The sequence below is a fragment of the Rhincodon typus genome, chromosome 8 (assembly GCF_021869965.1).
Source record: "Rhincodon typus isolate 14 chromosome 8, sRhiTyp1.1, whole genome shotgun sequence".
NCBI classification, from domain to species: Eukaryota; Metazoa; Chordata; class Chondrichthyes; order Orectolobiformes; family Rhincodontidae; genus Rhincodon; species Rhincodon typus.
In genome coordinates this window covers 62,946,527-62,961,255 of record NC_063339.1, presented here as the reverse complement: position 1 = coordinate 62,961,255, position 14,729 = coordinate 62,946,527, and the positions used below count along the sequence as shown (strand labels likewise).

At 42.5% G+C, this 14,729-nt stretch overlaps 1 protein-coding gene across 1 annotated transcript in view; it reads right to left on the bottom strand.

Annotated features, from left to right (window-relative positions):
• ryr3 (ryanodine receptor 3) overlaps nucleotides 1-14,729 on the bottom strand; it is a 363,324-nt gene that overhangs the window by 19,492 nt on the left and 329,103 nt on the right. The window contains exons 76-82 of the mRNA XM_048600437.1: nucleotides 10,102-10,208; nucleotides 9,083-9,134; nucleotides 7,318-7,374; nucleotides 4,301-4,400; nucleotides 3,961-4,040; nucleotides 3,569-3,645; nucleotides 1,404-1,477 (exon numbers count right to left, since the gene is read on the bottom strand). Coding sequence (XP_048456394.1) covers nucleotides 1,404-1,477; nucleotides 3,569-3,645; nucleotides 3,961-4,040; nucleotides 4,301-4,400; nucleotides 7,318-7,374; nucleotides 9,083-9,134; nucleotides 10,102-10,208 — 547 coding nt within the window. The remainder of the gene's footprint in view (nucleotides 1-1,403; nucleotides 1,478-3,568; nucleotides 3,646-3,960; nucleotides 4,041-4,300; nucleotides 4,401-7,317; nucleotides 7,375-9,082; nucleotides 9,135-10,101; nucleotides 10,209-14,729) is intronic.

Below are 14,729 nucleotides of genomic sequence, written 5' to 3'. Positions count from 1 at the left end.
TTCTTTTTTGGTTGTTATTGCGTGGACGGGGTGTGAGGGATGAGTTGTGGGAAATGTGGGAGACACGGTTGAGGGCGTTCTCGACCACTGAGGAGGGGAAGTTGCGGTCCTTGAAAAACGAGGACATCTGAGATGTACGGGAGTGGAATGCCTCATCCTGGGAGCAGATGCGGCGGAGGCGAAGGAATTGGGAATAGGGGATGGCATTTTTGCAGGAAGGTGGGTGGGAGGAGGAGTATTCTAGATAACTGTGGGAGTCGGTGGGCTTGAAATGGATATCGGTTTCTGGGTGGTTGCCCGAGATGGAGACAGAGAGGTCCAGGAAGGAGAGAGAGGAATTAGAGATGGTCCAGGTGAACTTAAGGTTGGGGTGGAAGGTGTTGGTGAAGTGGATGAACTGTTCGAGCTCCTCGTGGAAGCACGAGGCGGCGCCGATACAGTCATCAATGTAACGGAGGAAGAGGTGGGGTTTAGGGCCAGTGTAGGTACGGAAGAGGGATTGTTCCACGTAACCTACAAAGAGGCAGGCGTAGCTTGGGCCCATGCGGGTACCCATGGCCACCCCATTTGTCTGTAGGAAGTGGGAGGAATTGAAAGAGAAGTTGTTGAGGGTGAGGACGAGTTCGGCTAAGCGGATGAGGGTGTCAGTGGAGGCGGCCTGCGGGACAGGAAGAAGCGGAGGGCCTTTAGGCCATCTGTACAGGGAATGCAGGTGTATAAGGACTGGACGTCCATGGTAAAGATGAGGTGTTGGGGACCGGGGAATTGGAAGGTCTGGAGGAGGTGGAGGGCGTGGGTGGTGTCACGGACGTAGGTAGGGAGTTCCTGGACCAAGGGGGAGAAAATGGAGTCCAGATAGTTGGAGATAAGTTCGGTGGGGCAGGAGCAGGCGGAGACAATGGGTCGACCAGGGCAGTCAGGTTTGTGGATTTTGGGAAGGAGATAGAAGCGGGCAGGTGCGGGGTTGGGGAACGATGAGGTTGGAGGCTGTGGGTGGGAGGTCACCTGAGATGATGAGGTTGTGGATGGTTTGGGAGATGATGGTTTGGTGCTCGGGGGTGGGGTCATGATCAAGGGGGCGGTAGGAGGAGGTGTCAGAAAGCTGGCGTCTGGCCTCAGCAATGTAGAGGTCAGTGCGCTAAGTTGTTCCTCAGTTGTCTGCCCACTGCTGGTGAGCAGTCAGCCAACATCCCTCCAGATGCCACCTCCATGAAAATAGACTGGAAGTGGTAACATACCAGCAAACAAGAATGGTGGCTGCTAGCTGGAAGCTGCTGGCACATCTGCCTCCAAATTTGCCTTAGCCTTGGGAAGAAAATTCCCATAGTGTTTAAAAACTATGTACTTGTACAAAACAACCTTGATTACTAATGGAGTGAAAAGATAAAAGATGCCATTCTTACGTGTTCCATCTTCAGTCACCATTCCCAAACCTTCTGCTTTGTTTTTCCTCTCAAAAGCATTCAAGTCAAGAACGCTGAAAGAGCAAGAAGGAAAGAAATGCAACTTGTACAAAATTTGTCTCAACCATAACTGATGGTTTAGGAAATCTGTAAGTAAGACTGCTTCATCAGTAATATGCAACTTTTCATCATACTAAGGACCCTGAATAAAGGATTTTTAAAAAATACATCTTGTGAGCTGTTTGTGTTGCCAGAAAACCCAGTTATTGTGGCTCATCCCAAGCTGTTCTTGAATAGATGGTACTGAGTCATAACTTGATGACTGTTTTAGAATAGAAAAGTTTTCCACCCTTCTCAAACCACAAGGACATCCCTTTGGGTCACTAGAACTCATTTTATTGGTCTTCATTGTATAAGTTAACACCAGGCTGATGTGAACCTGTATATTATTTGTTCTCAGGGAGTAAGTATCTGGGAGTTGTTTAAAAGCCAAACGCATTGTTGACACAGATAGACTGACAGCAAGTTTCCTTGTCTTGAGGCTATTAACATACAAATCGAATACTTACATCATTCCGAGATAACAAGGTGTAGAGCTGGATGAACACAGCAGGCCAAGCAGCATCAGAGGAGCAGGAAGGCTGACATTTCGGGCCTAGGCCCTTCTTCAGAAAATCTAGAACCCTAAAATCATTGATCCATAGTTATTGTTCGTGAATATGGTAAATACACTGTTTGAATACTAGGTCTAGGCCCGAAACATCAGCTTTCCTGCTCCTCTATTGCTGCTTGGCCTGCTGTGTTCATCCAGCTCTACACCTTGTTATCTCAGATTCTCCAGCATCTGCAGTTCCTGCTACCACTTACATCATTCCAACAGCTTTACAATCAGTTTTAAGATTTTTATAACATTTCTGAACTTTATTAAACTGAATTGAAATTCTCAAGTAGTGAAATTTGAATCCACGTTTTCCAAATTATCTACCAAGGTCTCTGGATTGGGCCGAATGGCCTGTTTCTACACTTTGGGTTTCTATGAACATCATAATAGTGACACTATTATATCTGTATTAGTGAGAAGCGACTGTATAATTAAAGTAAAATAATGTGTGTCTATGCGTTGCATTTCTGTGTGTATTCTCCTGCTTTGGTCCTGCAATGGAACAATGGAAGCCCCAAGGAAACCTCTGACATTTTTACTTTTGAGAGCCTTATAGAAACACACTTTTATTTAGGCTACATGAAATCTCATCTTTTCAATCATGCCACATTTCCCAACTTTCTTGCCATTGCTAATGTTATTCAAATGCTAAAAAAAATTCCACCCCTACCTTTTACTTTTAACTTTGATTGGAATGTAGTCTTAGTAACAATTCGAAGGAACTAGACTCATTACTTAGAAAGAAAAGCCTATTGGACTATTGGCTTTGTTGTTAGTCAGTCAGTGAGTTAAGGTAAAGCCATTTCAAATCAGGAAAGTACAGATTTAGTCTTGAATCTATTATGAAGCTGTGAAATGTTGTACAGTATTGTTTAGGTTACCACTTTGTTGATACTTTCAAAGAGATTAAAGCTAAGGGGGAAAATCCTGACAGAAAATTTGGGGTGGAGTCCAAAGGCAGACTAACGCCTATGCCAACTACGTCGAGCTGGTGCTAAAATAAACGCCTTGCATTACTTTGGACTCAACTAGAGACTTAAGAGTGCAGGGTCTCCATCTCTTGCGGCCAGGCTTGTGTGTTGGAGTGGACCCTCCAGTTTTGCTGAACATAGCATTAAACATAAAAGAGCACACTGCCATTGCATGAAGCATTTGGTTACAGGAAGATGTCATTGGACCATTAGTGCAGACCATGAGAGTTCAGATTGCAGTGGTTTCAACATTTTAAAGCTGAAACAGAGAGAAAAAAAATCATCAGCATCAAACTGTTGTAAAAACCCAGCTAGTTTACCAATGCTCTTTGGGAGTGCAGGCCTCGTATTCTTACCCATTCTGACCTTCCTGGGCCTCTGCTATCATACCAACACGTTTAACTCTTAACATGGGCTTATGAAATGTGTGAATGAGCATGACAATACATAGAACAGCACAGCTGACTACATATCAAAGGTGGGAGCTTAAAAACCCACCCAACAGCATACAGATTATTGAAACTTTTTTTTACCTGCAAAAGCGCATTAATCCAGACAGACTTCTGAAAAAACCACTTTCCTTCTTCTCCTTCAAATAGTCCAACATTATCTGAAGAATAGAAGATGTATTACTTTTGTATTTGCTAGGATCAAATTTATGTAGAAGTATTAGCAATTAAATGAAGTCATCTCTATAGAAGTTGCTCAGTAAACTTCATTAATAATTTCTTACAATGATTGTTACAAACTTTCACAGTGTAACATGCTTGAGGATAAGTGTTGTATAGTTGACAATAATTTTTTAAAAAATACATAAGAAAAAGAATACTGTATGTTTGAAAGTAAAAAAAAAACTTGTAAAGGATTAATGCATTAGTCAAGTAAAGCTGATGCATGTATTATAATGGTAAGTAAACCCATTTACCCGCTGGACATCTGCATTACCACCATTCAGAATAGCAATACCAAGCTTTAAAGTTGTTGTCACCATCTTGCCTAATACACCTGTTGAACAGTTAAAATATTAATATAAATGTCAAGACCGAGGAATAGTAGGATAAAGTAACACACTAAATCACAAGGTTGGCACAAAGTGCTACTTGGCTACTTTTGCACTTTAGCTATAAAATCTAATCAAAGTACAGAATATTCTCAACTGGTTTAGTAAAATCATCAATAGAGGAGATAACTGGGCTACATTTTTTAGCAAATGGTGGGAAGTGGATACTCAAGCCCAGTGTAATATTCTGGTGGCTGTACAGTACCTTTACTGGCACTAATCACTTGCAAAACCATTTCAGCTGCTGCTCGCTGGTGAAGTCTTGCCTGTTGATAAAGCGTCATCTGTTTCTCCATTTCCTTTTCCTTGTGGAACACAAAATGCAAACAGTTTTAATGGAGAAACCATGCAGTTATCATTTCATGTATCTAGAATACATTGTTTATACAGAACATTTCAGAGTACAATTTGATTTAATATACTCTAAAACAGAAACACTACAAAATAATAGTATAGTGGGTCCTCAATTAATGAACATCTGACTTACAAGGGCACACACTTACCATTGCACATATTTACGAATGCAATCCCATACAAGGGTGTAATTTTTAAAAATCTTACATATAAATGTTTCCAGTACTTACAAACCGATACTTTATACTGTCCTCCATGGTGTTCAGCCTTTTGATCGGACTCATTCGCAACCCAAGAATCATCTGTACTTAAATATTTATGCCATGCCAAGTAAAATGGAGGTATTATATGATTTAGAAATAAAACAAAAAGGGAATTCCACAATTCCTTTCAGACCTTCCTTCTATCTGAAACAATTGCTGAGGAAAAATGTAGAATCAAAAAACCCCTACAGTGTGGAAGCAGAACATTCAGCCCATCATGCCGACACCAACCCTCCGAAGAGCATCCCATTCAGACCAGACTCGCACCCCCGTACCCTATCCCTGTAACCCTGTATCTCCCTTGGCTAATCCACCTAGCATGTACTTCCCTGGACATTATGGGCAATTTAGCATGGCCAATCCACCTAACCTGCATATCTTTGGACTGTGGGAGGAAACCAGAGAACCCAGAGAAAAAATAACAGACACAAGGAGAAAATGCAAACTCCACACAGGCAGTCACCCACGGCTGGAATCAAACCTGGATCCCTGGCACTGTGACACAGCAGTGCTAACCACTGAGCCACCATGCCACCCACAATCAATACATTCGTACGTATTGCATCAATGCATAAGGAACCAAATCCCTTCAAGCAGTGCCTCTAAATGACACTTGCCAAACCAGAAAATGTTTCAGGAGCTCAATAGGCATTTTGGAGTCTTCTGATCATCCACTCAAGCCACAGAAGTGGCCAGGGCAACATGTAATGGGAGTACATGAAAACTGTTAATGAGCTGCATTTGACAATACAACACTACATTGATAACCTGTTTTATTTTTGTAAAAGATAGTTTGAAGAACATTATTTTTCAAATAAGTCTGCAGCATCACTTTTATTGTGACCAGTAAAATATAAAATAGTTAGCAAATCTTTATCTTCAATTGGAACCTTTTCCATTTTCTACTGCAGTTTGGGACCATAATGCACATGATAGTGTTCAGAGCAGAACTGTACACAAGGAAACGTGGAGTAATTCAACTATTTTGGAAATAGTATAAATGGAGTGACATCTAACTATCTGCTTAGGTACACACTTCTCAAATTTTCAATTCCAGTAACTTTAACATAATCATTAATCAGGAGAAGTGTATCAGTGGAAACTTTCTATAGCATGTAAGCTGATCTGATGTCACCTCATTTCGCGAACAGTGGAAGTGAATATTTACCTCAATAAGTGATGACTTGAGACAATGCTGTGAGGTTATTTTGATCTTTTACTTATAGAGAGGTTGTAGGGCAGAGGTGACGAGTTGGCTAGTTAAGGCCATTTGAGTAAACAGCTAGGGAGCCCTTGTGTTTTCTTTTAAATGCCCTGAATGGGTGTGACCAGCTCTCACAGATTAGGATTTCTGGGTTTTGGTTTATCAGTAGCGACAAAAGTTGTTGGGTTCTCAACAGAATTGGAAGCTTTTCTAAATGTCTCCGAGCTGCTACACTCTCTGAATTTTCTCTTGACTATTTTTTCCTCCTAGATTGGAGAACTCCATGTGAGAATCTGTGTCTGAATTTTCCTTTTTGCCAAGGGATATATTTATGGGATGTTACTATATTCGAACAGTTAATTAGTAATAATTATTAATTATCTATTATTCGGTTAAGTTTTCCAATAGAGTCAAGTTCATCTAAATTCCTGTCACTTTGATTGTATTTTTAACTACGGTGTTTAAATAAATTGTGTTTTGCTTAACATCAAGTAGTTTGACCAGTCGCACTGCATCTGGAACACGGCACTTCACATTTTCCTTCAAAAGTAAGAAAAAGTTAAGGGCCTAGGCTACCTTCTTAAAATATTTTGAGGGGGCACGATCTGGTTCATTACAAATTGAACTGGAACTTGTAAAGATAGAGAATAACTGTGGGTTTCACAAAAAAAAAATCAGATCTGGAGGTGGGAATTTAAAAGTTCATTACTTGGGTCCAGGTAGAAAAAGAAATTGTAAATCAGCTGATACAGGCAGTTAGTTATGTCTATGTATGTGTTATATAACATATTAATCTCACAAATTGACTAATATTAAAGTGACAGGTAATATTTTATGGAACAACCTGAATTCAATTCCTTCACTCTATTTTTTTCTAATAGATGCTTTGTATAAAAAGTCAGTGTAACTATAGAGATAGGTAGCTTAGAGAGGTACAGCAGGTAGCGCATATGCCTCTGTCCTCGAAGCTCTGGGTTTGAGTCCAAGTCCTTCTCTAGGACTTGCCAGCCAAGAAACATGAATTCATGATATGGCCAAATAGCTTGAGTATCAGCCTGAATATCCTGTCAATGCACCTATGGAGGGTGGCAATTGAGAGGTGGAGAGTCTCCTGGTCAGCCCAAACTGTGCAAAAGCTGCAATACAACTGCCTTGCTCTGTTAAAAAGGCTCTTGCCACTCTGTTTTTGAGGGATTACAACAGACATTGTCTAAGAGATTCAGTATCTCATTAGCCATTTAACTAGAATATTCAATAAACAAGTTGTTACACAGTTACAGCAATTTTATTTATTTTATGTCTATTATTAGCCTCATGACGAAGGAATGCCATTTTATTCAACTTTATACTTTCCAGAATAAATTAAGCTCCAGTTTTGAAACCTTTCTTTAATCAACTTACTTCAAAGGATTTTTCTTTTTCTTCATCTTCCTCCTCTTCCTCAGCAACTTGGCAGCTCTAATTATTGAACCAGAGATGAAAATGTTAGGCTCACATGGTCTTTTTTCATAATCGAGATTTACCCAGCATTTTTGTCAAGCATTGTAACTTTCTAAATTAATTTCGAGGGATGACGGCATCACTGGCTAAGCCAGCATTTATTGCCCATTCCTAATTGCCCAGAGGCGTTAAGAGTCACCCACATTGCCCGGTCTGGAATTACATGTAGGCCACACCAGGTAAGGATGGCAGATTTCCCTCCTTAAAGGGCATTAGTGGACCAGATGGGTTTTTCCAACAATCAACGATAGATTCCTGGTCATTATAAGACTCTCAATTCCAGATTGTTATTGAATTCAAATTCTACCATCTGCTGTGGTGGGAGTTAAACAAGTTTTAATAGTCTAGTGATAATACCATCAGGCCATTGCCTCACCTAATGCTTTCATAGAACAAAATTTGCAAGGAACAAGAAGTATTTCCTTCACAATCTTCACCAATTCTACCCTACAGAAGCAAAGATAGGGGGTCAAGTATGCTCACAGTGCTGTGATCTGCCCTTCCCTAACGCTCAAAATATATAGGACAGAGGGTGAATCCTCCAAAAGCCCTCAGATTTTTTCTGGAAAATTCACTTGACGTCAACCAATTGGAGAAAAGTCACCCCACAAGTATAATGGAAGGAAGCTGCTCCTCCAATCACAGATTGTTTCTCCCCATGTTTGCTGTTTGTGGGTCAACTAATGAATCTTTCAGCAGCAAATGCAAGGATAAACCACTCTGTGGTTGTAAGAGTGGTGGGCAGCTATATATATATAGGTACTGGCCGAGCAGAGGTCATCAAGCTGGGGGAGGGTCTGATTGGGAGAGGAAGGGAGACTTTAAAAGGCAGTGATGCAGGCTGCAAGGGCTGGGAGGATGGAAGGAGGAGTTGTGGTGATGGTAATGGTGGTGAAGTGAGACATAAGGCAGGCTGCCAAGGGAAGGGGAGAGAGAAAACAGCTGCAAAGAAGGGACAGCAGTTTCAAGTCTGACAACAAATTTACACTGGGTTGGAATGATTAAAAAAAACTTGAAAGCACCGAGGTAATGAAGTACTTTCCAATAAACGTGATACTCCTACCTAAGGCTGCATTTGTTCAGGAGCTATTCTTTGGGGAACTGTGTAGTGGATATTATTACAGTGAACATTGTAACAATTTTTAAATCCAAATCTGAGATTGAAGTCTGAGATCAGTAAAAGGAGTAGTAACTATCCGTTTAAAATATTCTAGTTTGGGATTACAAGCTGTGACCTCACCAGTCTATGGAAGATATTTTTTGGATGTTGGCTTTTTTTGTGTAGCGACATAGGTCAGCTCCTTTGGAAAAAAACTTGTGCTAACCTATGTTCACTTTCTTGAGCCAATTCGAATACTGTTGCATATAGAAAATGAATGCCTTCTTTGTGTGTTGTGACTTTGCATTTAATAGCATAGATAATTATCAAGGATATTGATGAATGCTTCCAATTCTGCCTGTTTCATATATATCAACAAAAATACAGAAGGAAATGTTACTGTGTGACTGCATCATCTAATTAAAGGGTTAATGAGAATGAAAGGTCACCCCTAAGACCAAAAGGTAGCCCATGAAATCAAAACATAGCTCTCAAAAGGAAGCCCTAGGGGAAAAAAGGAAATAATTACTTTGCGCCTTGCCCTGCACCATTCTCCAGCTCACTTACCTTTGCCATCATGTCTGCATACGCGAGGTACAAAGGGTCATCTTCAATAGCACTGCGAAAGGTGATTTGAAAGCATTTAATCTGGAGAATTGAAGTTTTTATTTTTATTTTGTTTACCTAAAATTCCTGACAAAAGCAATCCAATTGTACAAAATGCAATTTGGGGTCAATGTTTTTTAAATGGTCAACCATCAACTATGGTTTGCTCTGTTTTTTGATCAGGATAAACTCTGGCAATGAATGTGAAGCTTTAAGATAAAGAATACTTTCAGTACAAAGTGCTAATTGTCTTCATCCTAACAATAGCTGGTATAAGATTTTAAGCATCTCTCCATTTCTACCCTCATGATGATTAGATGTCTACATCTTTGCTTGTCTTAAGAACTGTTCCAGTAACACAGATTTTTGAAGTGGTTTGGGTACATCCTGAAGCAGGTTCAAAACCTGAAATAAAACCATTAGCAAGTGAGCATCACTACTTATTCAGAGGAATTTCTGGATCTAGGTATGTCCAGTCAAGAGTTCACCTTATATCATATGAAGGAATGCCTGAGCCCAAATGGAGTGAAGGAAAAAGAGATGGATATGTTAATTAAGGGTTAATTGGTTGTGTGTGGGTTATATAAATATAGGGAGCTAGTAATCAGTGGAGCGTGAATTTTACAGACTGTCATCATTTGAAATAAAGCTTTCAAAGTGTGGATTTGGACTGTTTACAGTTTTCTTCTGTTTTACAACATTCAATTCTGGAACAAAGGCTGGAAAGGTACTGCTCTGAACAAACTAGGAACCTCAACAAGTAAGCTTAAACTGTCATGGAACAACTTGTAAAGGAGTCCAGAGAACAAAAGGTTTTGAACCCTTTACAATCTGGAGCAACTGTGGCTTGTCTAATACGACTGATGATTTAGTACATTTGCAAAACAAAGAATACTCCCCATTTACTTCATTCTTACCCAGTGATTTAGCAAGTAATATTTGATTGGCAGCAATAATTTACACAAAAATGCTGATTTTACCTTCTTTCAGTGAGGGCACTACGGCTGAAGTGAAGTATAAGCTGATGAAGTGGATCTGGTTTCTTGTCAGATACTTCTTCCTCTTCTTCTGATATTTTAGGAGATTTCTAAGCACATTTAAAGACTTGTTTTAAACCAATGGATACAAGACCAAGTAATTAAAAGGTGAGTTGTACAGTTTTATAGAATGTCCAAAACAAGAACAATCACATTTTGCATCTGAATGCCTTCATAAGTCATTAGTTTAAAAGTTAGACTGTTTATCTAATATAATTAGATGGCAGTTAATAAATTACATGACCCTGCATCACAAATTTTCTCTCCACTCTTAGTTCTAGTTTAGCACGTGAAGCATATTAGATCATTGTCACAGGGGTCCAAAGATGTTTTATTAGTTTGAACAACAAACCTTTTTTGAAAGTCATGCTCATATATTAACGGCACAGCTGCAGTTTAATTTAAAACATACTATGACAGCATTAATGAAAGAGCAGAGTATGGATAAGGAACAATACTTGAGATAAATTACAATAATATGAAAAAAACTTGGTCAATTTTGACCTTCAAAATTCAGTGAACTTTAGAATCATGGCAGAAGAAGTCCTTTACCTGAAATTAAATTGCCAAGTTCTTGGAATTGGGACAAAAATGATCAATCAGGAGAATATTAATCCTCCCGCCAAATGGTGGAAACCAAGCTGCTAAGCTGAAGGACTTGGCAATTATGCATGCCAGGTTTAATTTCATGTAAAAATTAAAACTGAACAATCTATGTAACTCTTATAGTGTCAATTAGCAACTAGCTACAGAGGAACACTGACAAAAGTATGAAAGTAGATAGTTGTCCAAGCTCTTAGTTTTTGTTTTCATTCTTCCATGGGACATGGCTTTGCTGGCAAAGTCAGCATTTGCAGCCCGGGCCCAATTGCCTGTTATGTAAATTATTTTCATTTCACCAAAATGTGCTTGTTCTACCACCACCTCCCTGCCAAATGCTCCCAGTGCTAGGACCCTGATCAGCATGCCTTTGAACAATGGATTCTCCTGCCATCACCCTGGATGGCCAGAAACCTGCCAGAGTTTGCCTGTCATGCTCCTTTCATGATTAGACGTTATCTATTGCTGAGTCAGTACCAGCTGTGGTAGAATTAGGCCCTTAACTGGGCCTACCTGCAACAGATTTAATCAGGATGGAGGCAGGAAGGGGATGGGTGTTCCCCAGTCAGCCTCCTGCCAATTGCATACACATCTCTCAACAGCGAACATGAGGGATGGCACAAAATGCCACACTAGTGTGCAGAAGTCATTATCTGCAATTAGCAGAAAAAAAATCTACATTGCAGAAATAAATTCTATTGTTGTAATGACATACTCAAACTACTTGCCTTTGTTTCATTTTATATCTTGTATCAAAATATTTAATCTTTGAACAGTCAGGAAAGTAGGCTGATTTGATTTTAGGATGCAAACATCACCAAGCAGTGCATAATATGTAGACACACAGGAGGCTGGAAGAAAACAGTAAGCCAGGCAGAATCTGGAAGAAAGGAAAAGTCACATTTTGGGTATTTTCCTTCTTCAGGACTGAATGTGGGGATAGGGGGAGCTGCAGATAATGGGGGTGGGGAGGGGGTAGCGGAATGGTGGTGATAGGTGGACACTGGTAGTAGGTACAATCTGGTTGGTCGATGGGAGGGTTGAATCTAGTTGGTGGCTGGAAGGGAGGGCCAGAAGGTGGAATGGAAGGAAGTGGGGCTAGAAAGGCAGCCAGGGGATGGGTGGCAAGGTTATTTGAAATTAGAGAACTTAATATTAAGCCCTCCGGGCTGTAGGGTACTTAGAGCGAAGATAAGGTGTTGTTCCTCAAATTTGCGTGCCAAGTCGCTGCAACACGGAGGATGCCGAGGATGGACATGTTGGAGGGGGGGCTGGGGGGGCGGGAGGTGGGGGGGGGGGGTGGGGGGGGCGGGAGGGGGGGGGGGTGCTGTGGTGGAGTTGAAATGGGCGGTGACTGGGAGATTAGGCTGGCCATAACGAACCAGGTGAAGATGCTTGACAAAATGATCACCCAGTATACGTTTGGACTGACTGATATAGAGAAGACCACATCGGGAGCACCGGATGCAATAGACTAGGTTGGAAGAGATGCAGATAAAACTCTATCTCACCTGGAAGAACTGGTTTAAGGGTCTGGATGGAGGTGAGGGAGGTGACCTGTGGGCAGGTATTGCAACTTTTACAGTTACAGGGTAAGGTAGTGGGCGGGTTGGACTGGTTGGTGGGGAATGTGGTATGAACTAAGGAGTGGCAAATGGAATGGTCCTTTTGGAGGGCAGAGAGGGGCAGGGAGTAGAAGATGTTCTGGGTGGTAGGGTCCAATTGTAGTTGGTGGAAGTGTTTGAGGATGATACGTTGGATGTGCAGGCTGGTGGAGTGGAAAGTGAGGACAATGGGGACCCTGCCTTTATTATGTTTGGAGCGGGGGTGGTGGTTAAGAACTGTGGAGTGGGGAATGGAGGAGGCCTGGTGAAGGGCTGTCTGGATGACAGTGGGGGAAAAAGAGCATTGTTTGAAAAAGACGGACATCCGGGATGCTTGGGAACGGAATGTCTCCTCATCAGAGCAGATGGGGTGGAGACGGTGGAATTCGGAAAACTGAATGGAGTGTTTGCAAGATACAGGGTGGGATGAGGTGTAGCCTCGATAGCTATCTATAGGAGTCTGTGGGTTTACAGTAAATGTCAGTCTGTAAACTGTCGCCAGAAATGGAGGTTAAGAAAGGGGAGGGAAGTGTCTGAGATAGACCAAGTGAATTTGAGGGTGGGGTGGAAGTTGTTAGTGAAGTCGACGAACTGCTCCAGCTCACCCTGGGTGCAGGATGCAGCACCGGTGCAGTCATCGATGTAACGGTGGAAGAGTTGGGGAACAGTACCGGTGTACGTACTGAAGAGAGACTGTTTGACATAACCGACATACAGGCAGGTATAACTGCATTTGGAGAAAGTGGGAAGATTTGAAGGAAAAGTTGGAAGTTGAGGGATAGTCCGGCGAGTCGTAAGCGGAGGGTATTGGTGTGGGGGGATCTGGATGGGTCTGTTGGAGAAGAAAAAACTGAGGGCCTGTAGACCATCCTTGTGGGATATGGACGTGTATTGGGATTGCACGTCCATAAAAAAGATGAAGTGCTGGAGGCCAGGGAACTGGAAGTTTCCAAAGAGGTGGACTGTGTGGTTTGCTCCCAGGTGTAGGTGACAAGTGCCTGGATGAGGAGAGAATGGAGTCGAGTTAGGAAGCGATGAGTTCTGTGGGGCAGGAGCATGCAGAGACGATGGGCCGGCTGGGGTAGTTGGGCTTGTGGATCTTGGGGAACATGGTAGAACCGGGCAGTGCAGGGCTGGGGGACTATAAGGTTGGAGGTAGTGGAGGGGAGGTAACTGGAAGAGATGAGGTCATGGATAGTGTGGGAGACAGTGGCTTGATGGGCCATGGTGTGGTCGTGGTCAAGGGAGAGATAGGACATGGTGTTGGAGAGTTGGCATTTGGCCTCTGCGACTTGAGGTCCATCTTCCAGACTAGCACCGCCCTACCTTTGTCAGCGGGTTTGACAGTGAAACAGGGATTGGTGTGGAGAGAGTGGAGTGCTGCACATTCAGAGAGGTTGGAGTGGGTTGCGCCACACTCCCCACCAACCACTTCAACCTGCCTGATACCTTCCCCTGTAACTGTAAAAGATGCAACACCAGCCCACACACCTCCTCCCTCACCCTCATACAAGGCCCTAAACAGTCCTTCCAAGTGAGGCAGAGCTTCACCTGCATCTCCTCCAACCTAGTGTATTGCATCCGGTACTCCCGATGTGGTCTTCTCTACATCGGTGAGACCAAATGTGAACTGGGTGACCATTTTGCGAAGCATCTTCACTTGGCCCATTATGGCCAGCCTAACCTTCCAGTCAGTGCCCATTTCAACTCCCCACCCCAACTACCCCTCCCACATGTCCGTCCTCAGCCTCCTCCAGTGTCTCAGCAACTCAGAATGCAAATTTGAGGAACAACACCTCATCTTCCATCTGGGCACCCTGCAGCCTGACGGGCTCAATGTTGAGTTCTCTAATTTCAAATAACCTTGCCACCATCCCCCAGCTCCCTTTCCAGATCCATTTCCTCGCTTCCATTCCACCTACTGACCCTCCCTTCCAGCCACCAACTGGATTCATCCCTCCCATCGACCAACCAGGTCGTACCTAATACCAGTGTCCACCTATCACCACCATTCCATTACCCCTCTTTATCTGCAGCTCCCCCTACCCTCACATCCCTGAAGAAGGGCGATACCCAGAACGTTGACTTGTCTTTTTCTCCAGATGCTGCCTGACTTTCTGTGTTCTTCCAGCCTCCTGTTTGTCTACCTCGGATTCCAGCATCTGCAGTTTATTTGTCTCTAACCTAGCACATAATATGAACTGAGGCTGACGTTTCGGGCCTAGACCCTTCATCAGAAAAGGGGGAGGGGAAGAGGGTTTTGAAATAAATAGGGAGAGAGTGGGAGGCGGATAGAAGAGGAGAGGAGAGGATAGGTGGAGAGGAAACAAACAGGTCGAAGAGGCGGGGATGGAGCCAGGAAAGGTG